The sequence below is a fragment of the Quercus suber genome, unplaced genomic scaffold (genome assembly GCF_002906115.3).
Source record: "Quercus suber isolate HL8 unplaced genomic scaffold, Cork oak 2.0 scaffold_342, whole genome shotgun sequence".
NCBI classification, from domain to species: domain Eukaryota; kingdom Viridiplantae; phylum Streptophyta; class Magnoliopsida; order Fagales; family Fagaceae; genus Quercus; species Quercus suber.
In genome coordinates this window covers 645,637-668,070 of record NW_027069794.1, presented here as the reverse complement: position 1 = coordinate 668,070, position 22,434 = coordinate 645,637, and the positions used below count along the sequence as shown (strand labels likewise).

The following is a 22,434-nucleotide window of genomic DNA, read 5'->3' as shown; positions in this document are numbered from 1 at the left end:
ATTCCACGTGGCATGATTACAGTAGCAGACCCATAATAGGGGTGTTTTGGTAAATTAGTAGTATGGAGCACACGCAAATGGCATAACATGCAACAGAAAAAGCCTGAAGGTCTGGTACTCTCTCTATCCATTTCTGTACTATTTCTTCTCTCTCTCTCTCTCTAAAACTTGACTCCACTCTATCATCAACACAGCTATTCAATCTCTCTCTCTCTCTCACTCTAAAACCATTGGGTTAGGGTTTCTGAGAATCGCTTACAACATACAATATGGCGAGGAAGAGAAGGTCACGCATTGTCGACGATGATGATGAAGGTCCCTAAATATCCATACTCTCTCTCTTTTCACATACACACATTATATGCGAAAACCAATTCATATTCTCTATGCGTTTTTTTTTTTTTTTTCTTGTTTTGTTTCACAGACGAAAACGAACCAGCTCTAGCTTCCAACAACGAAGACGAAGAAGACGATGGTATATATAAACAAAACTAACATATATAGTTTTATCTCAGCTTTTTAGGGTTTATTCTTTCCCATATATATATACGTTTCTTTTTGAAAAGTTGATGTAGCTCTAACCGTACGGACTCTTCGTTATCTCTGTCACTGTGTGTGTTCGTTTTGGTTTTTTGGTTTTAGCTTTTGCTCTATTTAATAATCAATAAGTGCTTTTCATAAATGTTTTTTTAAATTTTTTTTTAATTTATGTCCGTACGATCGGCGAGTTTTGCCGGCGAAATGATCATTTCCGGCTTTATCATCATCTCGTATCACTGCATTTAATTTTATATCGCGATATTTTCATCTGACGTGATAATGCGATATTTTGAATGCTGCTAGTTCTCTTCAATTGTTTTATGTAGTTTTTCTTTCTTCTCGCTCTGTTGGGTTTGTAAATTTGTGTTCTTTTTTTGCCTGCAAATTTTTATGAAACGTGAACGTTTTATAATTATTGTGTCCCTGCTTTTTTTTCTTTTTCTTTTTTTCCAAAAATTTATTTTATTTGTTTATTTATTTTTGCTTTCCCACTCCCATTTTCTTTGATTGTCAAAGTTACACTCAATTTGAGTTCAGTATCCAAGCATTGAGTCAAGTAAGGGTCCAGTTAACGAATGTCTATTAGTTAAAGTTGAGTGTTTTATTGCAATTGATCAGTATTTTTAGTGAGTCACACAATTTTGAGCTAATAGGTTATTTATTTATTTGCTTTTGTTACTTTCTAATGCAGTGGGACTTACTTAATTAGTTTTAAAAAGCAATATATTTCTTTAAGTAATATGTGATCTCGGTTTTTGTGCCCTCAACTTTATAATTTGTTTTATGCTTTCACTGTGAGTAATAATTACCACACACAGGTTATTTGCACACTCATTTACGCACACACTGCACGATGTGAGTTTAAATTGTGCTTTGAGAGAGTGTGTAACAAGATTTAGCCTTTTGCCATATGCTATTATTGTTTCTAGTATTATTATGGTAATGATGATGTTAGTGACTTAATGTGAGTTGGGTGTTGCTGGTATAGCTGTTGTATTTGTTTGCTATAATCTAATTGTTGTTGATAATTATTGAATTTGGTTTGATTGGTTTGATTAGAAGAAGATTTGGATGAGTTTGAGGATGATGGGTTTTTAGTAGATGATAATGATGATGATGATGATGAAGAATCGGAGGAAGAACAACAAAGCTATAAAGGCAAACAAAAGAAAAAGAGGAAAAGGAAAAGGTTAGGATAATATTTTCCCCTCCACTCTGCAATGTGATTTGAAGTATGTGGTTTACTTTCATGTTATAAAGTATTTTGCTTTGAAATTCTTTAGAAAATCGTTGAGGAGTCTTATGCTTGATGACGACGATCTTGAGTTGATTCGAGAGAATGAAAACTTGGGCATTACTCAATCAGAGAAGGTGAATTTTTGTGCCATCATCTTTTTTCTTTTTCCTTTTTCCTTTTATCCTTGTTGACATGGTATACACATATTTTGTTGATCATGTTTTGTTTCACTGATAGGGAGGTGCAAAGTTTAAGCGGCTCAAAAAGGCTGTGGTTGACACTGAACTGGAAGGACCCTCTGGCATTTCAGATGACGATGGTAATTGTTTCTCTGTTGTTATAACTTCTTCAATTTAGTTCAATGTTCTAAAAAGATGTCATTACTTTTTTTTTATAAGTAAAAATGATGTCCATTACCTGGCTTGAGGACTGCCTGAGTGGGGATCAATTTGCTTGAAAACACTTGGTGCTTGTTAGACATTTGCAATATGCGTTTCTTTTGGTTAAAAGCTATCCATAACATTGTTAATGATTCAAAATTGTGCTTTAAAAATCTAACATTAGAATGTCTATCATAAATTTTTTTTTTTTTTTTTTAAATTAAAATGGTGTTTTCAGGACCACTATTTAGTGATATTGCTGAAGAAGATGATTACGTGCCTGATGATGAAGAGGATGAAATGGCAAATTTTATAGTGGATCATGGAAAATTTTATGGGAAGGGAGCCCCCATAAGGTATTATGCCAGCATGAGCCCCTTGAATTTACTCTTGTAATTCTTATTTTGATTCACCTGCTTACTTTGTTATTTATAAATGATTAATTTTTAATTACTTTAAAAAAAAATGTTTTATTATTTTTTTTTTTTTTCTTTTCTTTTTTGCAAGTTCTACTTACAAATCTCTTTCTGGCCAAAGAAATCTGAATGAAAAGAAGTCAAGGCATGCATCAAAAGCTTCATCTGCAGTAAGGAAAGCTAGTTACACTTTTGGCAATGCTGATGAAGTACTGAATCTTAATGAGCAAGTTCTAGCTGAGAGTGCCAGACCTGATGATTCTAATGATTTTGCACCTTTCATCCTCAAAGACAAGTACATGACAGAGAAGGATGCTAGTATAAAGGAGATTGACGTGCCCGAGAGGATGCAGGTCTATTGTCTTTGATAATGGTAGTTAATTGCCAAAATGTCATCTTATTCTTACTCTAGAATTAATTCTTCCTACGTTTCAACTCTTAGATATTTGGGGAAGTCATTGGGCCTGCTCCAGTTGACGAAATGAGCATTATAGAGGAGAGTTCTTGGATACTTGGTCAACTTGGGACGTATATGTATCCATTGTTCTGCAAGATGCCGGAACAAGCTGAAGGATTTGATATATGTAAAAGAATTCGTAAGGAAGACATTATGAGCTTTTTGAAATTGCATCATGTGGAGAAGTGTGATGTAAGTATCAGTAGCTTTAAAGAGATATCCCATTTTAAACTCTGAATTGCACCTTTTAATTAGCAATTTTTGTTCTTTCCAAGATTCCGTTTATTGCTATGTATCGGAAGGAGCAGTGCCTGAGTCTTTTGAAAGACCCAGAGCAAGATGAAGAAAGCAGAGATAAGGTTGATGCCGAGAGAATGCCTAAACTGAAGTGGCACAAGGTACTCTTTATTTTTAATTTTTTCTTCTTTTAATTATAACCTTAGTAAAATTGAGGGGCTATACAAATTACATGTTGCCACCTTATTCATGTAGCATGAGTCATTGTAGAAGAGGAAGAAAAGAAAAGTAGGAAGTATATAACGTATAAACAGGATGAAATGTTTCCATAATCCAAGTGAATGCATTCTGTGCAGGTTCTTTGGGCCATCAAGGAGCTTGACAAAAAGTGGTTACATCTTCAGAAGCGGAAGAGTGCTCTTCAGAGGTACTATAACAAGCGCTATGAAGAGGAATGTAGCAATATTGTCAGTGGGGCAAGACTTGCCTTTGTTAAGGAGCTCTTTGAAACCACCACCAAGTCTCTGAAGAAGGCTGAATCTGAGAGAGATGTTGATGATGTGGACATGGAGTTTAGCTTACATTTTCCTCCAACTGAGGGGGGTAATGGTGGAAAATATAAGAGGCCTGCAAAGAAATCACAATATAGCTACTGCAATAAGGCTGGCCTGTGGGAGCTTGCACACAAGTTTGGTGACTCCAAGCAATTTGGCTTCCAAATAACTTTAGAGAGAACTGTATGTTCACTAGTGTATAAACTTCTTTTATTACCATGTTTTTGTTTTAACATTTATATGTGTAAGACATAATTTGGCTTCTTCTGACTGTAGGGATTTAAGTTTGATGAGGATCCTGAGGAATTTCCAGTGGAGATAGCTTCAAATTTTATGTGTGAAATGTTTGAAACTCCTGAAGCAGTGCTCAAAGGTGCTAGGCACATGGTATGCTCTTGATGTTTGTCTTTGATCCTGCATAACTTTGAGGGGCTGGTTGGTTTTGTTTGCTAACCTTTTTTTTTTTTTGCAGGCCGCAGTGGATATCAGCTGTGAGACATTGTTTAGGAAACATGCCCGTGGTATTTTCATGGATAGAGCTTTAGTCTCAACAAGCCCTACCCCAAAAGGAAACAGGGAAATAGATTGTTTTCACCAGTATGCAGGGGTCAAGTGGCTACACAACAAACCACTCTCAAAATTTGAGGACATGCAGTGGCTACTTATTCAGAAGGCGGAAGAAGAGAAGCTCCTTGAAATTACCATAAAGTTGCCAGAGAGTGCCCTGGATGAGTTGATAAGTGCGTCCTATGATGTTTATCTTAGAGACAATGACAATAGATCTGCTCAAATTTGGAACGAACAGCGCAAGATAATTCTAGAGGATGCAATTAAAAATTTTCTTCTTCCTTCCACTGAGAAGGAAGCAAGAGCTCTGTTGACCACCCGAGCAAAAAACTGGTTACTTATAGAATATGGGAAGCAGTTCTGGAATAGGGTCTCTGTGGCGCCATATCATTGTAAGAAAAATGTTGTTAATGAGAATAAAGGTACTGCACCAAGGGTAATGGCCTGTTGTTGGGGTCCAGGAAAGCCAGAAACTACATTTGTAATGTTGGATTCTTCAGGAGAAGTGCTTGATGTGTTGCATGCTGGGTCAATTACTAAACGGTCACAAAATGTTATTCACCAGCAACAGAGGAAGAATGACCAACAGCATGTTCTTAAGCTCATGAAAAATTATCGTCCACATGTCATTGTCTTAGGTGCTGCTAATGTGGCTTGCACACGGTTGAAGGATGATATCAAAGAGGTATTCATATCTGGAACAATTTAACATAGTAACTTTTGCTGTGCTAGTTATGAAGAGCTGAGTATTCATATCTAGAACAACAATATTTTCACTACATGATGTAGTCAAAAGTAGAGAGAGAGAGAGACATAGGTTAAAGTTGAACCTTGTGTAACTTTTACTTCTCAGATATCATCAATAACAATCTCATCCAAAAAATACATAAAATTTCATAATAGTTTTTTTAACTTTAAAATTATACAAAACTTTAAAATTATACACAAAACATGAGTCAAATAGTAAACAAGATATATTTGGTATGCATGTAAAGAATAAAGAGAACGTGCATTTTGCTTTCATGACTTAACATCATGACTTCACTGACTATTTTACTTGATGGATGCTAATGCAACTTAACATTCATGACTTCACTGACTTGTCATATGATGTATATTTTCCTTTTCTTCTATAATCATTTTGATTTCTTCTTTATTAGTTAGACGATATGACATTGTGAGTTGTTATTCCTGTTGATCAGATCATTTTTAAAATGGTAGAGGAGAATACTGGAGATATCAGCCAAGTTATGGATGAGATCAGCATTGTTTATGGGGATGAATCCTTTGCTCATATTTATGAACATTCACAGATTTCCTCAGAACAGCTGCCTGGACAACCAGGTAATTACATTTGTTTCTTGATATCTTCTTTTAATTAACTTGATTGTTTACTGTTGCCTTTATTTTGGAAATCATTTAGGCATTGTAAAGCGTGCTGTGGCTCTCGGTCGTTACCTCCAGAACCCGTTGGCTATGATTGCAACATTGTGTGGGACCCAAAGAGAGATAGTATCTTGGAAACTTAGCTCCTTGGATCACTATCTTACAGGTGATGAGAAGTGGGAGATGATAGAATGGGTTATGGTGGATGTTACTAACCAGGTAGGTCTAGACTTGAACTTGGCTGCAAGCCATGCCTGGCTTTTTGCGCCTTTGCAATTCGTTTCCGGGCTTGGACCTAGAAAGGTGGCTTCATTACAGAGGCAATTACTTGGAGGTAAAGAAATTAGAAATCGAAGAGAGTTAATTAGTTGTGGACTGAGAGGAAAGAACGATTTCTATAATGCAGTTGGTTTTTTACGAGTTAGTTGCAGTGGACTGCATTATACTGGCAAAGATACTAATCTGTTGGATAATACAAGAATTCACCCTGAGTCATATAGTCTTGCAGAGGATTTGGCAAAGGCAGTTCATAAATTTCATGTTCAGGATGATGCAAATAATGCAGATTCCCTGGAAGAGCCTGTACAGCACATTAATGACAATCCACAACTGCTAAAAAGTTTTGATATTACTGATTATTCGGAAAAATATGAAATAGAAATGGGAGAAAACAGAAGAGAGACTCTTTATGATATTAGAATGGAACTTCTTCATGGATTTCGAGATCCTCGAAGGCCTTATGAAGAACCAACTCAGGATGAGGAATTTGATATGGTATCTGGAAAAAATGGGAATGCTCTTGCTGAAGGAAGAATAGTCCAGGCAACAGTTCGCAATTTGCAATCTCATCGAGCATTCTGTGTGCTTGACTCAGGCTTGACTGGGGTACTCGTAGAGGAAGACTTTTCAGATAATGCTGATGACATTTCTTTAGCAGACAAGCTGCATGTAGGTGATATTCTTACCTGCAAGATCAAACAAATAGAAAAAGACAAATTCCAGGTGTGTCTGACTTGTAAAGAAAGTGAATTAAAGAGTAATGGAGACCAAAACTCTTCTGAAGCAGACCCTTATTACCGTGGAGGCCAGAGCAGTTTACGAAGTCAGCAGGGGAAAGCCCACAATGGGGAGCTAGCAAAGAAGCCTTTCAACCCAAGGATGATTGTTCATCCTCATTTTCAGAATCTAACTTTGAATCAAGCAATGGAGGTGTGTTATTCATGATGCAATTTTTAGCTTGTTCAATTTGTCATTGTCATGGAGTTTTGAATTGGTGATAGGCATTAATTTGTGTATTTTGTTGAGTAGTTCCTCTCAAATAAGGATGCTGGAGAATTTATTTTTCGCCCTAGTGCCAGAGGTCCATCTTATCTTACTTTAACTCTGAAAATCTGTGATGGACTTTTTGTGCACAAAGACATCACCGAAGGGGGAAAGGATCACAGCAATATTACAAGCTTGCTTCGTCTTGGAAAGACATTAAAAATAGGGGATGATTACTTTGAGGATATTGATGAGGTTTGTATTCTTTTTTTCTGGTCAGGAAGGCTTCTCAACTTTCTACCTTATATTGTCTCTGTTGCTACAATAGTATGTCATCTCTGCCAATTTTATATTTCAATCAGTCCTCATTCATCATATATGTAATTTCTTTATTTCTACACAGTGAGTTGACTAATGAGTTCTAGATTCGCCTATGTAGTAAAAAACTGAATAAATAGATAAAATTAAAAACTATGACTGTGAGTCACTAACATAATTCCATCTGATTCTTGCCCAGTGAACTAGCCAAAAAACTGATCAGGTTTTCCTAAGGAAAAGGTTGAAAGCTAGCTAATGTCTTGGTGTGGAGAATATTTTGGAATTAAAATTTTCCATGATCACAACTATAACATCAATAAGTTGACATCATACTTATTGCTAGTAGTTAGTTGTTGCTGGACCTTTGTATTAATCCCAACAAAATTGCGAGTTTTATCTTATGGGTTACTTGATAAATCCCCAAGCTGAGAAGAAATTACTTATACACAGAAAATTTAGTGTCTGTGCTTATCTGCTAAATGTATCTGCCCTTTTGATTGTTTTGGCTCATCCAATATTTTTTCATGGTGTCAAAAATAGGTTGTGGATCGTTATGTTGACCCACTGGTAACCCACTTGAAAACAATGGTTAGTTTCCGAAAATTCAAGAGGGGTTCAAAAGCAGAGGTTGATGAAGTGTTGAGAGTAGAAAAATCAGAATATCCGACTAGAATTGTTTACTGTTTTGGAATTTCTTATGAGCATCCTGGAACTTTCATCTTGTCTTATATAAAAACCACACATCTACGTCATGAGTTTGTTGGTCTGCATCCCAAGGGATTCAAGTTTAGGAAGCAAATGTTTGGGAAGATTGAGCATTTGGTGGCATATTTCCAGAAGCATATTGATGATTTGCAGCATGAGTCAGCACCAATGCAAAAATCTGCATTTGGGGGTTCTTCTGTAAAGACTAGTGATTGGGGAAGCAATGATAGTGGTTGGCAAAGCCAGCCAAAATCAGGCTTAGACAAATCTACCCCTTTTCCAAGAGGTGAAAACTACTCACTTTCTTTTTGTAATTTATTTAATTTTATACCTTGCACAAAGCACACAATAGCCTGGGGAAAATTATTTGATAGACTCCTCTGTCAAGTTTCAGATTATTATATTGATCTGGTGTTAAATTCCTGGATTAACGTTATGTTAGAAGTTTTTAATACCATTTAATAATGCTTATTTGTTAGTCTAACCAATTGATGTGTACATGAGTTTGATATATGAAGATGCATGTCTATAAAATATAAATAGGGCATTCACATATCAACGCTGTAAATGGTAATGTACAATAATTTTGTTGTAGAACACATGATATGGTCACAATAGGCTAACCTGCCAATATTTAGAATATTTTGATGCATTACCTTTCTTTACTCTTTATTTTTCCATTTAATTGACAGATACAAATGACTATGGAGATGATGTTGGAGATGGTGGCCAAGGCCTTGGTCGTGGATTTGGGCATGGGCGTGGACGTGGTCGTGGTCGTGGTCATGGGCGTGGGCGTGATGACAGCAGCCATGAAAATAAAGATTCTAGTTATGATACATACTCAAAGTCAGACTTTGGTTCGAAGGGTGGAGATGGGGGTGATGGTGGATGGAGCACTTTTCATAGTGAAAAAGCTCAGAATTCACCCACATGGGATAGTGATTGTACTAATACTAATGGAGGAAATTGGGAGGGTGTAGGTGATGGTACAGGTAGTTGGAGTGGGGGTGCAAGGGATAACAACAATAAGACTTTCTTTGGTGAGCTGGGCAGTGGTGGAACTGATGGTGTTGGTGGAACAAGTTGGGGACCTAGTGGTGGTATAGGTGGTTGGGGTGATAGCACTAGCAGTAAGGGTGGAGGTGCAAGTGGTGTCACTTGGGGTGGCAGCAAGGGAGCTGAGAGTAATAGTGGTGGCAGTCAAGGTGGCAATAATGTACATGGCCATGGGGGTGCAAGTGAGAAAAAAAATAATACTTTTTTTGGTGAGTTGGGCAGTGGTGGAACTGATGGTGTTGGTGGAACAAGCTGGGGATCTAGTGGTGGCACAGGTGGTTGGGGTGATAGCAGTAAGGGTAGAGGTGCAGGTGGTTGGGGCGATAGCAGTAAGGGTGGAGGTGCAGGTGGTGTCATTTGGGGTGGCAGCAAGGGAGCTGAGAGTAATAGTGGTGGCAATCAAGGTGTTAATAATGGATGTGGCCATGGGGGTGTAAGTGAGAACAACAATAATACTTTTTTTGGTGAGTTGGGCAGTGGTGGAACAAGTTGGGGACCTAGTGGTAGTACAGGTGGTTGGGGTGATAGCAGTAAGGGTGGAGGTGCAGGTGGTGTCACTTGGGGTGGCAACAAGGGATCTGAGAGTAATAGTGGTGGCAATCAAGAGGGCAATAATGGATGGAGCCATAGGGGTAGTGATGGTGGATGGAGCAATTCTCCTAGTGCCAAAATTAAAAATTCACCTGGAAAATGGGATAATAATCGTACTAATGCTAGTGGTGGAAATTGGAGTGGTGGTGGTGATGGAACTGGTGGTTGGAGTGGGGTTGGGAGTGCCAATTTTGGCAATTGGGATAACAATGGGGAAGGTGGGCATACTAGCGGTTACAAAATGGGTCGCTCCAATGACCATGGTTATGGACAAGGACAAGGACAAGGACGTGGTCCTAATCGTGGTCGAGGTCGTGGTCGAGGTCGTGGATGTGGACGTGGACGTGACTCTTATAACATAGGGGATGAGGACAACAATCATAGTGGTGGAACTAATACTGGTGGTTGGAGTGGGGGTGGGAGAGCCAGTTTTGACAATTGGGATAACAATGGGGAAGGTGGGCATACTAGTGGTAACAATATGGGTTGCTCCAATGACCATGGTTACAGACAAGGACGAGGACATGGTCCTAATCGTGGTCGAGGTCGTGGTGAAGGTTGTGGACGTGGCCGTGGCCAAGGTCGTGGGCGTGGACGTGGACATGACTCTTGTAACAGTGGGGATGATGACAACAATTATACCTCCTTTAGTGGGTTGGGCAGTGGGGGAACTGATAGTGCTGGTGGAACAAGTTGGGGACCTCGTGGTGGTACAGGTGGTTGGGGTGATAACAGTAAGGGTAGAGGTGCAAGTGGTGGCACTTGGGGTGGCACTTGGGGAGCTGAGAGTAACAGTGGCGGCAGCAATGGACGTGGTCGTGGATCTGGGGGTGACTGGAGTAGAAATGCTGGTAGTGGCTGGTAAAAATATCTTGGGAAGTGTAGGATTTCAGTTTGCAGTGATTAGTGAAATTCCTTCCATATGTGGGATTATGTTATTAGTGTAGACTGGGATCAAGGGTTGCTTTTATATTTTGTGCTGTAGTAAGTGAACAAGCATGGCCTCAAATGGCTCTCCTTTCTTGAAAGATAAGGTAAATGGTAAGATCTTGTGATCAAGATCCACCTAGTACTTGTTAACTTATCTATGGAAAAAAGGTTTATGCGAACAAGCTTGGCTTTACTCTTGTTACTTGGGAAGTAAAATATACTGCTTGTCATTGCTTTTAGTAAGACATAGTACCCACCACTCTTTGTGACTGAGGTTATATTGCTCTCTCTCTGTCTCTCTCTCTCTCTCCAATAATCTTCTAAAATGCTACTAATTGAAGGAACCCAGATAACTCTTCAGTTAAGTAATGATAGCACTCCAATTGATTTGATGACCAATGACTGTTGATTCATCCCCTGCTGCAATTTCTATGTAGAACAATACCCATGTACATTCTGTTTAGTTTTCAGCTAAAAGTATTTGCAGATGCAGATTTTTGTTAAACTTCTGGTTTGTGGCATGTCATTTGGTATTAAGATGTTGGGGAGGAAGAGAAGTCAGGCTTCTAGGATTATAATTGCTTCCCAAGTTAGATGCAACCTGAAATTATTCGTGTCAGCTGGTTAGTGATAGGTGCGCCTATTTTTTGTGTTGTTGAATTTGTGTTGCAATAATAATCATATTAGTAGTGGTTTATTCACTGAAGAAGATTTCCTAAGTAACTATTGATGGGGTTTTGCACCATGGAATGGTTGTGAACTGCATAATATCTTTCTCATGGCTAATCAATCTCTCAAACTCAGATTTGTTGTTCAAGATATGATTTTGAGCTTTACATAGGCTATGAAATCTTGAATCGTGCGTGACCTAGAATTGGTAAAAAAAAAAAATCCAATTGATAAACATATGTGACCAATCACATCTTAGAGTCCCGATGATTGGTGACTTTTCACTAACTAAAGTCCGTGTACTCACGCAAAGTGGGTACTCAAGGCACGTTGCCAACTCTGGGGTTCTAGTTATGTCAACTTGGTCACTCCACTGAGCATATTAGAGAGTTCAGGTCTAGATCCTTTTACCAAAAAAAAATTTTTTTGAATGTGTGGCTTAATTCTACACTGCATTCCATAATCATATGCATGTGTAGCTTTTTGGTTTACACTCCTTATTTCTTTATAATCTTATGACATAGCTCAGGATCAAAATTTAATTTTATGTAAAACCATTATCTATTATATATGTCATATTTGTTGTTGTGTTTGCTTGCAAAATCTTCAACCTTTATATTTTCAAAAATTGCATGAAGTGTCAGTGTGTCAATTGTAAATGAGCTAAGTTTTGCCGAGTAGTGTGTATTTAAGCTTGGCTCGTCAATAAAAATCAAATGCTTAAGCTTGGCTTGAGCTTGAGACATGCCTAAAAACAATGTTTAAACTTGAGCTTGTGAGAATGCCAAAAAACTTTAGCTCGGCTTGGCTTGGCTTGATTGATTAGTCAAGCCAAGCTTGAGCTTAATATCAAGCTCAAACTCGAGCTCAAGTCAAGCTTTTTAGCTTGGGATCCAAAAAAATTGCATCATCAAATGCTTATATCACCAAAAATCAAGTAAACATATATATCATATACGCATTTTATCATGCTTCTAACACCTGTGATTAGAATTTGTTCAAATTACAACTTTAAATAATTAAATCCATCCATCATCATTTATTGTCTATAGCTTGAGTAATTATTCAAAATATAATTTTTACATCCACATTTGTCATTCATACAATTATGATCTTCACAAGTCTAAATAAATTAACATTCCAAAACATTTATATACGTATATAAATTATATATATATATATATATATGAATAAACAAGCTATAAATTAACATTCCAAAACATGTGTAATGTCATAATAATAAATTTATTTAGTAAACATATATCAAGCTATAAACGAGTTTAAGCTCGGCATGTTTTGTATTAAGCCCTATTGTTTATGAGCTTGTTCACGTACAATTTTTTTTACTTGAACTCAGCTTGTTTATCAAACAAGCCTAAAACTAAGGCTCAAGCTTGGCTTATTTTTAAACAAACGAACATGAACAAGCTTTTTATCGAGCCAAGCACAAGTTGTTCATGAACGGCTTAGTTTGTTTACAGCCCTTATTGTCACTCATTATTAGTTGAATAGAGTCTTTCACCATTCAGTTTAGTTTTGGAGATCAAACTAATTTAGCACCTCATGTATCAGGCTTCGTCAATAGGACAGTAGTTGAAAAGACTCAAAAGACTCCCCTTGATCTACTTCACTTACTAACCTTCATTGAAGGCAAGTTTGGATGATCAAAGACCCGATAAGCTATGAATATAACCATGTTCATGGCCATGTTGCATATAGCCATAGACTACATAGGCACTTGAAGCATAAGATAATATAGGGCACCTAAAGTTTAGAACAGTTATAACCCCCCCCCCCCCCCCACCCACCCAAAAAAAAAAAAAAAAAGGTAAGGAAAAAGCATTATATTATGGGAAAAATACAAATGCCTTGAGGACATTTATTTAGAAACTTTTTGTGAGAGAAAAGAAAAAAAATAATCAACTTTTTTGACATATTTTTTTATATTTCCCATGAAAGTTGTACTATAAATTTTTTAAAATAATCCATTAACAAATATCTTAAGTACACCCGTTAATATCTTATTATTCAGGTTCAAGCATCTCATCACCTTGAGGTTATTTGCACTTCTGTTTGCAGATTTGTTCTTTCCTTCCACACACATCATGTACCAAAAATTCTAAGGAAAAGAGCATATATGTCTGCATATATATACTGTTAGTTTTCTCTCATAAATTGTACAGATAATGAAGTAAGCGGCAGAAAGTTTGGATCAAGAAAGGTGAAGAACTGTTGGAGAACTAGATTTTTCTCAGCACCAAAAGAGGAATTAACCCCACATTTTTCTCTTTTTTAAAAACTTTGGACATCTGTACCAATTTTGAATTGGTAATGTTAATAACTAGTAAGTGTTGTACCCCATTTTTATTCTATAGAAGAAAGGGTTGATTCAAAATTTTCATGTGTGACTTTAGTATGTAATAATATAGCTGCTTGTCACTTGTCAGTAAGTTTGCATGCCAAAATTATTGGATGTTCCCAAGGGTTTCAGTTTCAACCAGATTTGATGAACAAAAATAGGAGCATGAATGGGGTTAAACCGTTGTGTTAAGAAGCAGCCTTGTACTTTTTTTTAGTTTTCAGCTAAAAGTATATGCTGTGCAGATACTTGTTAAATTATGGTTTTTGGTTTGTCATTTGGTATTGAGAAGTGGTAGAAATTAACGAAGTCAGGCTTCTAGGTTTGGAAAATATAATTGCTTCTGAAGTTCGATGCAACATGAAAATATTCATGTCAGCCGTTTAATTAGTGCATGGTAATAAAGACATTAGACCAACACTTGTTTCTTTGTTGCCTCAATGCACAAAAGCACTAAAGATAAGCAAAACCTTTTTTTGTATTTGACAGAATATATGTCGTAGTAATAATAATAATAATAATAATAATAATAAGAGTTTATTCACCAAAATAGATGATTTAACAATTGATGGGTTTTGCACCATGGAACTCTTTGTTTCAAAGATTGGTCTGCTTAGAGGTTATATCTTCAATCTCATTTAAAACAGAGCCCATACGGCAAGATGTAAAATTAACTAATGGAATAAGTGTATGAAACATGTTTAAAATGTGAACACAGAAAAAATGGCAAGCATTTTAAATTTCATACAAATATGATAAAGCATAAAATAGAGGGAAAATATCTTCTTACTCGTTTTTATCTACTATTTTACATAAATATCTATAATTGACGTGGAAATGTTCACATTTTAAAAAACAAGGAAAAGAATGTCTAAATTTAAAACATGAAAGTAGAAATAAATAAATAAATAATTAGATGTCAAAAGCAAGTGCAAGAGCATCATTGCACTAAAATGTAACACAAGCGTTCAAGACTTCAAATAGCTCAGGCCCAGTAGCAACTTAGCCCAAAAGGGGGAAGTAATGGATACCGTTCTACATTTTTTTTCTTTTCCTCCAAGTTAATTATTTTTCTCCATGCAAAAATATTGTATTGTTAACCCATACTTTCATCTATAGGTGGTGAAACTTAACCCAAAAACTTAAGTGGACCAATTATGTTATATTAACTATTTATTATTATTTAATGTGGGACTTTACTCACACATGTATACTCAAAAGCCCATTTGATTCTTGATATCATGTTGAAGTTGCTCAATTTCTCTTTTTGGGAAATTCATTTTGTTAATAAGGATTGTAATGTTCAAGCCCATTTGCTAGCTGTCTGGGTTTCTTGTATGTACTGTTTGGGCTTCTTGTGCACAATCATTCTCACACTTAATTTCACAATTTACTGACTTGTGTGATTTTGAGTAGTTTGCGTGAAGTAGTGGATTGCATAACGCAGAAAATTTTCACCATTCACAGAAAATTTCCACCATTCACAAATGCACAACTTAACAATTTGTGAAATTAGGTATGTAATTGACCGTGTGCTTAGAATTATTCTTCTTGAATGATCTCATTCATTCCTTCCGTTCTCCTAGAGAATGAAGACAGTTTGGATCTCATGACTAACTTTTTGTTGTCCTTTTATTTTTGTTTAATGATACTTAAGTAGCCAGCTTAAAAAAAGAGTCATCATTGACTAACATTATATTATATAATTGAATGACCGCTAATATTTTAGTGATTTAGTCTAATTGTTCTATATTTGATGATGTATCTTTTTTCCTTTTACCCCATATCCATCAATGGACTGGCCTATAACTTGACCCACTGGGCTTGTTTTTGTTATCCTTATTTACCCAAAACAAAAAGGGCATGTGAATGTATTTTTTTTTTTTTTTAATGTTGTCATATAATAGTTTACCATTTTTACCTATTTTCCCCCTAAATTTTGTCAGTGTTTCAACTTTCAAGAGCTCTCATGAGTTATGGGAATGATTTTTCTAATTTATGACATGCTAAGTTCCAAATTTTATCTCTTACCAAGAACAAAAATTCCAAACTTTATTATTGACTTATTGTTACCTATTCTTTTTCTTCATTTGGAATGCAAGTCATATTTTTCTTCACATTATCTGAGATTTTTACCTAAGCATCCAATCCATGACATTTCCATACACCTCCTGAGAATCACTGCAATAAATAAGCATGGAATTCAATCATTTGAATCTTCCCATTTAAGTTCCCAATGTATTCAATTCTAAGTTTTATTTGGTAAAGAGGTACAAACTAGAGGTCGCTTAAGAATTCCAGCAAATTTGTTTTTATACTTTTGGAAAAAGAAAGATGGGTTCACTGGATTGAAATACATGTTTGAGGTTCAATACCACCTTCGTCTGATGAAAGTATTTGCTTAAATCTTGACAGAACCTTGCTTTCACCTACTTTAACAGATTCTTTCTTTATCAATTCCGCTAACTACAAGGGTAATTGGCATCAGTAAAGGTGAGATTTATACATTGAAATGCATAAACAAAAATGACCTTCGATTAAGGGTGAACCATTTAAGTAGAACATTGAACATCAACATCGTCTTCTATTTTCCTCAAGTGACCTGCCCCATGATAGACACAAAAGTTGCCATTGCTGTTACCCCCTTCTGGATTCTTAGATTAAGGTTTGCTTGTAGGAATGGATCATGGGTTGAAGTTGTTTGCTGCTAGTTTGTAATTATTGTTACCTATTAAGTCAAAGCTATAGCATTTACATAGTTCTATAACTATTCTTTTCTGCTAGTTCTTGAGCCAGAACTGTGGTACTTCTTTGACACACACACATATAACCCTATTAAATGCTTGCCCATTTTTTATTTAACATTAGATGATTTTGGAGGAAGGAATATAGGCATAGCATTCAAAGATTATAAGAGTACATCCACAACAAATCTGATATAACAATTTTTTTCACTACTACTGAGATACCATATTTATGGTGTTAATGAAAGATACATGTGAAAATAATATTGTACAAATCATAATTTGGCACCTTTTCATCGGAATTTGGCACCTCAACAAGTTCTTGTGAAATAGAATGTGAAAAAAGTTTTATCTCCCCAGCATAGCTCAATACAACCATGGGAAGATGATTATAAAAACTTTGAAGTAGTACTTTTTTCTTTTCTTTTTTTCTGTTGGGGGCTGGGGGTAGAGAGAAAGATGAAGCAAAATAAAGGTCACCAAACTGGTGAGTCATGCTACCAAACATATAGAAGAAACGATCAGCATTTTAAGATGGAATGATTTATATCATTATTATTATTATTAAATTTTTTTGGGGAGACAGCAGTGTGTATAATGTAACTTTGTGTGCTTTTTGGTGGTAAAATACTTAGCATTTATTTATTTATTTTAATGACAAGGAACCCCCCTCAAGGTATGGGACAGTGGGACCACCCATGAGGGGCAAACCCCAGATGCCCATACACCCCCACTGAGCAGACATCAGGTAAATCAAGAAATGTCTCAGCTAGGGGTCGAACTAGAGACTTCTGGGTTTACAGTTAGTCCAGGCACTTTCCCTTACTACTGGGTTTTTAATTACTCCAAGGTCAATGCATGATTTCGCCAATCCTGTGGACCTGACAACTTTGAAAAATTGCTAACACCGCAAATGACCATGAAATCGCACCAAAAGTTACAATGTGAAGGCTTTATGAGGAGACTATATACTTCTTGAGTTTCAGCTAGAGGATCCATTATAACCCTGACTTATAATCTTCCTTTTTGGTTGGACAGAATCTGCCTTTTCAAGTTCATACGGTGCATTGTGTTTGAAATAAGCCTTCTAGCTGAAATCAGTTACACCATGCCCACTCCATCAATCAAACCTAACATTCTTAGCAAAACTCTCTCAACCCAAAAGCCATTTCGAAACCAATACCACAGCCCATTCCAAACTCCATAATAAAACCACCATTTAAACTTCACATCCGGTGACTACTTTTTTCATAAACTCCACATCAAGTAACAAATATTTAAGGGGCAAATGTTTCAAAACATGTCTTCTGGTAGTACATGTGGAAGTTTTTACACAAAATGGATGCTTTAAACATGCAGGAAAGTCAACATTCAAAAGCATTTTTTTTTTTCTTTCCTAGCCAGGTGAAGTTTTTGAGGGGATTCAACCTCTAAACATGTCCCACCACTGGGGAGTGATGTGCAAATTGGACCAAAGACCACTGGCAACTATCAGAAGAAATTTACCGTGACATTATATCATGTTCCAAAAAATACCTACTTCAAAGTCTTGTATCATCCTTGCATACCATCTTTTGATGTGGTAGATTCCTACATCAAATATAACAAAAGGTAAGGGGATGAAAAAACAGAAGAAGAAGCAAATGTTAAATTCATATATGCGTGCTCAAGCATAGAGTATTAGGTTGTAGAAATTACTGGACTCAAGTATGGCACGGAGGTACTCTCTTGGGGTGTTCTTGTGAGGTTAAAATTGTGATCATCAAAAGACAACTCAAGTGAAGAAGATGATGATTGACCATCTCCTGAAATTTCAGTTGGAATAACAAAAAAGAAATTAAAAAAATACAGTTAAATTCAACAAGTCACACTAAGGAAAAAAAAATTGAAAATAACAAAAAATTTAACTTACCATGCACCATGTGACTAGGTTGTGGAGTTTGTAATGTGATTGCATCTTTTACTCTTTTTCTCTTCTTTCTCACATGCGGTGGGTCAAAGACTTGTTTATCACCAACTACACAAGGTTCCATATCATCACTATTGTTGGGATCTTCTTGGAGACATTCTTGACCAACAATTTCCGCCATACCCATGGATGCCACGTCCTTTTCAACCAGGTGCAATGCCTCTCTTAACTTATCTTTGACAATTTTGGTCCTGCTATTTGTCAATGAAGCCTTTTCAAAAACAATATACCCCAAATGACATAACTCGCTCAAGCGTGATGCACGGGTAGATTTCTCATTTTCTTGAGACGAATCATCAAAGCAATACAACCCTTTCTTTGCATCTTTTGTCCATTTATTTGATATATATTTATCAGGTATCACATTCACATTATTCACAACAAACACCCTTAAAGCATGGCAACATAACAAACCTAATGTCTCAAACAACTTGCAACTACAACAAATAATCAGCTTGGATCGGTCAAACTCAACGATATGAACACTTCCATTTCCAAGTTCAGTTAGTGAATAGATAGAATTATTCCCATGATGATTAGTTTCAACACAACTCAATCCCAAACATGAATTCAACTCCTCTTCAAACACTCTAAATAAAGCATGAGTATAAACACTAGCAGCATGACTCAAAATACCTCCATAACGAGTAACTTTTGAGGGTGCACCATTTTTGCAACGAAAATCTTCATTTGATTCATCTTGACGCATTTGTGCTATTTTTTCCTCAAAAGACTGAATAGCTTGAATAAGCTGCATAGGCTTTCGCATTATTTGATGAAAAATACTAGTTGAGCTCTCCTTCCGTTGGGAAGATTTCAGCTTTGCTGAGAAAAAATCTACACTCAAAGCTGTGCACCACTTTTCTCGATCCTCGTATAAACTATTAAGCCATTCGTGACTCTGTAGATTATACTTCTCAATCATATCATTCCAAGTTGACTCAAATTCCATTTCATTTATGCATCCATTTAAGCACTTATCAAATCTCGAGTTGAAATCAGCATTAATAGTATAAAGTCCACCAAGATGTTGTTTAGCATTTTTACTAATATGCCATGGGCAAAGTCGATGACGGGATTTGGGGAAAACCAAATTGATAGCATTTGCCATTGTTTGGTCTTGATCTGTAAAAATGGATTTTGGTTGTTGACCTCCCATAGCTGCCAAAAAAGTCTTGAACAACCAAATAAATGACTCAGTTGTCTCATCTATTAAAAAGGCACAACCAAATAAAACATTCTTCCAATGATGGTTAACCCCTACAAACGGTGCACAAATTAAGTTGTAACTATTGATTCGAAAGGTGTCAAAAATAACAACATCTCCAAAATAACCATAGTCTAATTTTGATCTACCATCTCTCCAAAAGACATTTGCCATCCTATTGTCTTGGTCCACTTGCAATGAATAGAAAAACATAGGATCTTCACTTTGCTTATGTCTGAAATGATTAAAAACACTTTGTCCATCCCCAGCTTCAATCATTTCTTTTCTCACAGTAGGCAAGTAATTGTGACTATCTAGCTTGCTTAACCCAATTTTATTGGCACCATCAACTTCCTTTGACAAACGTGAGCATGAGCATGATCCCGTTGCTTTTGCATTTGTGCTAGTTGTATTCCCACTTGCATTTAGTACCTTTCTTCCTGATCTCAAATTAAGCTTTTGTTCAGGACTTGCAAATTCATGATTGTGCGTGTCATTAAACAAAACAACAGTCCAAACATCATCTTTCACATCGAATCGAATCCTAGCACAACATCCTGTTCTAGTATCTAAATGATTAAACTTCTTCGCATTAACAGGGTCTTCGAACTCTTTAAACCCTTGTTTCGAACACACAAACTCTCGCTGCCTAATGACACCATTAACCACTCGCCTAGTCGCTTTTCGAATGCTAAACCCCTTCTTAAAAGCATGTGCATTGTAAAGGTCATAAGCTTCTTCTTCAGAACTCACTTGCATTCCAAGTTTGATTTCCCCATCAAATTCACGTGAATTTACAATCCGACAATCTTCTCCATTATCACCTTCCTCGATTACATCCGGCGCAGTTCTTGAAAGATCCATCACATTAGTCTAACCTAATCATTCAAAAAAAAAAAAAACATTTTGCATAAACATTTAAGAATAAATTGCATTAACAACAAATACAGAGCTAATATTTAATACTTTAGCTATACTTTACATCCCTTAAGAACCTATAACAACAGAAAATTACAATTACAGCCCCAAAAATACATATTGCATAAACAACAAATACATACTTAATATTTAAGATCCGTTTGTTTAGGCGTTTTGGGAGCTTCGGGCCCATTTGGTACGTATGTTCAAACAACAGATTCTAGTTTTTTTGAAAATGCATATAAGTGAAAAAGTATGTAAAAATACATATAACGTTACTTAAAAACTGAAAACATATGTTTAAACTTACATACCAAACGGGACCTAAAAAAGTGTTTTTAAAACTTATAACTCTGTTTTGCAATGACAATTTCTCGTAACTTTTTTACACTCATTTTATACACAAAACACCGTTTTTCATTAGCTTATACAAACGCACCCTTAATACATTAGCTATGCTTGATATCCCTTAAGAAACTATAACAACAGAAATTTTACAATTACAGACCCAAAAAAATATATAGAACAATAAAATAAAAGAACCCCGGCAAAAAAATTAACATGATATATAAATAAAAGAAGATAGAACGTCTAAAACCCAGAAAATTTTGTTCCAAATGAAACCCAGAAATACTTCAAAAAGTGAAAAATACAAAGTTTACCCATTTTTTTTCCTAGTTTCAGTTAAGCTTATGAATGAGCAAATTCAAGCATAGTATTTCAGATTAAAGCAAAAAGAGGAGAGAAATTTTCATACACAGTTGAGTTTTTGGCGTAGATCTGGGTTCGATCGCAGAGAGGAGAGCTGGGATTGTGGATTGGGAGAGCGAGAGAAACGTGAGAAGAGTGAAAAGGAGAGAGAGAGAGAGAGAGTGTGTGGAAATTGCAATTGAGCGGGATTGATAATTTTATTTTGGACGGTTAATTGGTGGGCAATAATTTTGTGGAGATCAAGAAAAAGGTGAAACTGATTGGAATTTGATATTTTGTCCTTTTGCCATTTTATCTTATATTTTCCCCAACAAAAAAAAGTAATAAAACTTTTTTTTTTTTTTGTGGAAATAAACTAAGTTTTTATATTTTTGTCTAACATTTAGCAAGTTATTAGATACTACGACTTAATAGTATTGATCAAAGAAAGGAACTTTACACAAACAGCTGAGACCGGCCGATTTGATAGCGATGTTTAAGTATTAGTGTTTAAAATAGTGTGAAAGTTATGATTTAAAAAATATTGTGTAAATACGTATTTAAAATATCCATAACGCAAACAAAAATGTGATTTGTACCATATTTTAAATAATATATTTTGAAATTAAAAAAAAATTGTGTTTGGTATGTATATTAGTTTTTTTTTTTTTTTAAGTGAAAAGTGTATAGGAAAATAATAGTATTTTATTTAAGGATAGGGGAAAAAAAAAAGGGAAGGACAAAGGGCTGGGTTTGTGAAAAAAAAAAATTAAAAAAAAGAAATTGGTCTTGCCAATGGGCGTACGATTTTCAACCTATTTACAAAAGACTATTTATCAAAGTCGTTATTAAACAACTAAAAACTGAAATGGATGAGTTTTCAAAATGCATACTTTAAAAGTCATAATTTGATAATTATAACTCAAACACCTATAATAAAACATCGCTACGAAACACTCCCTTTTTTTTTTTTGGCCTATAGTTTTTAGTATCTAAACATTGAAAATTATTGTTTGAACATCGCTACTAAACATGCTACTTAGATTAGGATAAAGTAGAATTTATATCTTATTAAAAAAAAATACTTTTTTTTTTCCATTTAGAATAGCTTATCTAACTTTTTGTTGAAAACATTTTGCTAAATGTATAGATAAGAGGTAAAAGTTAAATAAAATAAATAGATAACTCACTTTTTTTTTTTTTTGAGAAAGAAATAGATAACTCACTTAAAACCTGCA

The 22,434-nt window shown here is 35.6% G+C and overlaps 2 protein-coding genes across 3 annotated transcripts; one reads left to right on the top strand and one right to left on the bottom strand.

Moving 5' to 3' along the window:
• The first annotated feature begins 227 nt into the window (after nt 1–227).
• Nucleotides 228–10,842, top strand: LOC136061704 (transcription elongation factor SPT6 homolog). The gene is made up of 17 exons (XM_065759810.1): nt 228–315; nt 425–475; nt 1,600–1,729; nt 1,824–1,911; nt 2,015–2,096; nt 2,396–2,513; nt 2,695–2,926; nt 3,016–3,222; nt 3,306–3,428; nt 3,624–4,004; nt 4,098–4,208; nt 4,294–5,073; nt 5,591–5,732; nt 5,812–6,983; nt 7,083–7,292; nt 7,896–8,346; nt 8,753–10,842. The coding sequence occupies exons 1-17, from the start codon at nt 270–272 to the stop codon at nt 10,573–10,575; spliced, it is 6,147 nt and encodes a 2,048-aa protein (XP_065615882.1). The 5' UTR covers nt 228–269; the 3' UTR covers nt 10,576–10,842.
• A 6,788-nt stretch (nt 10,843–17,630) lies between these two features.
• LOC112030967 (protein FAR1-RELATED SEQUENCE 5) lies at nt 17,631–21,536 on the bottom strand. Of its 2 annotated transcripts, none has more exons than XM_065759808.1 (4): nt 21,264–21,536; nt 18,325–20,461; nt 18,111–18,217; nt 17,631–18,002 (listed from the first exon to the last, which is right to left on the bottom strand). In XM_065759808.1, exons 2-4 carry the CDS (start codon nt 20,450–20,452, stop codon nt 17,967–17,969), a joined length of 2,271 nt encoding a protein of 756 aa, XP_065615880.1. In that variant the 5' UTR covers nt 20,453–20,461; nt 21,264–21,536; the 3' UTR covers nt 17,631–17,966. The 2 variants fall into 2 exon arrangements, with proteins under 2 accessions (XP_065615880.1, XP_023919402.1); XM_024063634.2 differs by having other exon boundaries at nt 18,325–20,466; nt 21,264–21,535.
• Nucleotides 21,537–22,434: the final 898 nt, after the last annotated feature.

Excerpts from the sequence above, each read along its gene's own strand:
- LOC112030967 (XM_065759808.1), bottom strand. The coding sequence starts at position 20,452 with ATGGATCTTTCAAGAACTGCGCCGGATGTAATCGAGGAAGGTGATAAT. Across the intron at positions 18,218-18,324 it reads ACCTAGTCACATGGTGCATG|GAGATGGTCAATCATCATCT; the intron begins GTAAGTTAAATT and ends CTGAAATTTCAG. Across the intron at positions 18,003-18,110 it reads CCGTGCCATACTTGAGTCCA|GAATCTACCACATCAAAAGA; the intron begins GTAATTTCTACA and ends TATTTGATGTAG.
- LOC136061704 (XM_065759810.1), top strand. The coding sequence starts at position 270 with ATGGCGAGGAAGAGAAGGTCACGCATTGTCGACGATGATGATGAAG. Across the intron at positions 2,927-3,015 it reads ACGTGCCCGAGAGGATGCAG|ATATTTGGGGAAGTCATTGG; the intron begins GTCTATTGTCTT and ends TTCAACTCTTAG. Across the intron at positions 3,223-3,305 it reads ATCATGTGGAGAAGTGTGAT|ATTCCGTTTATTGCTATGTA; the intron begins GTAAGTATCAGT and ends GTTCTTTCCAAG.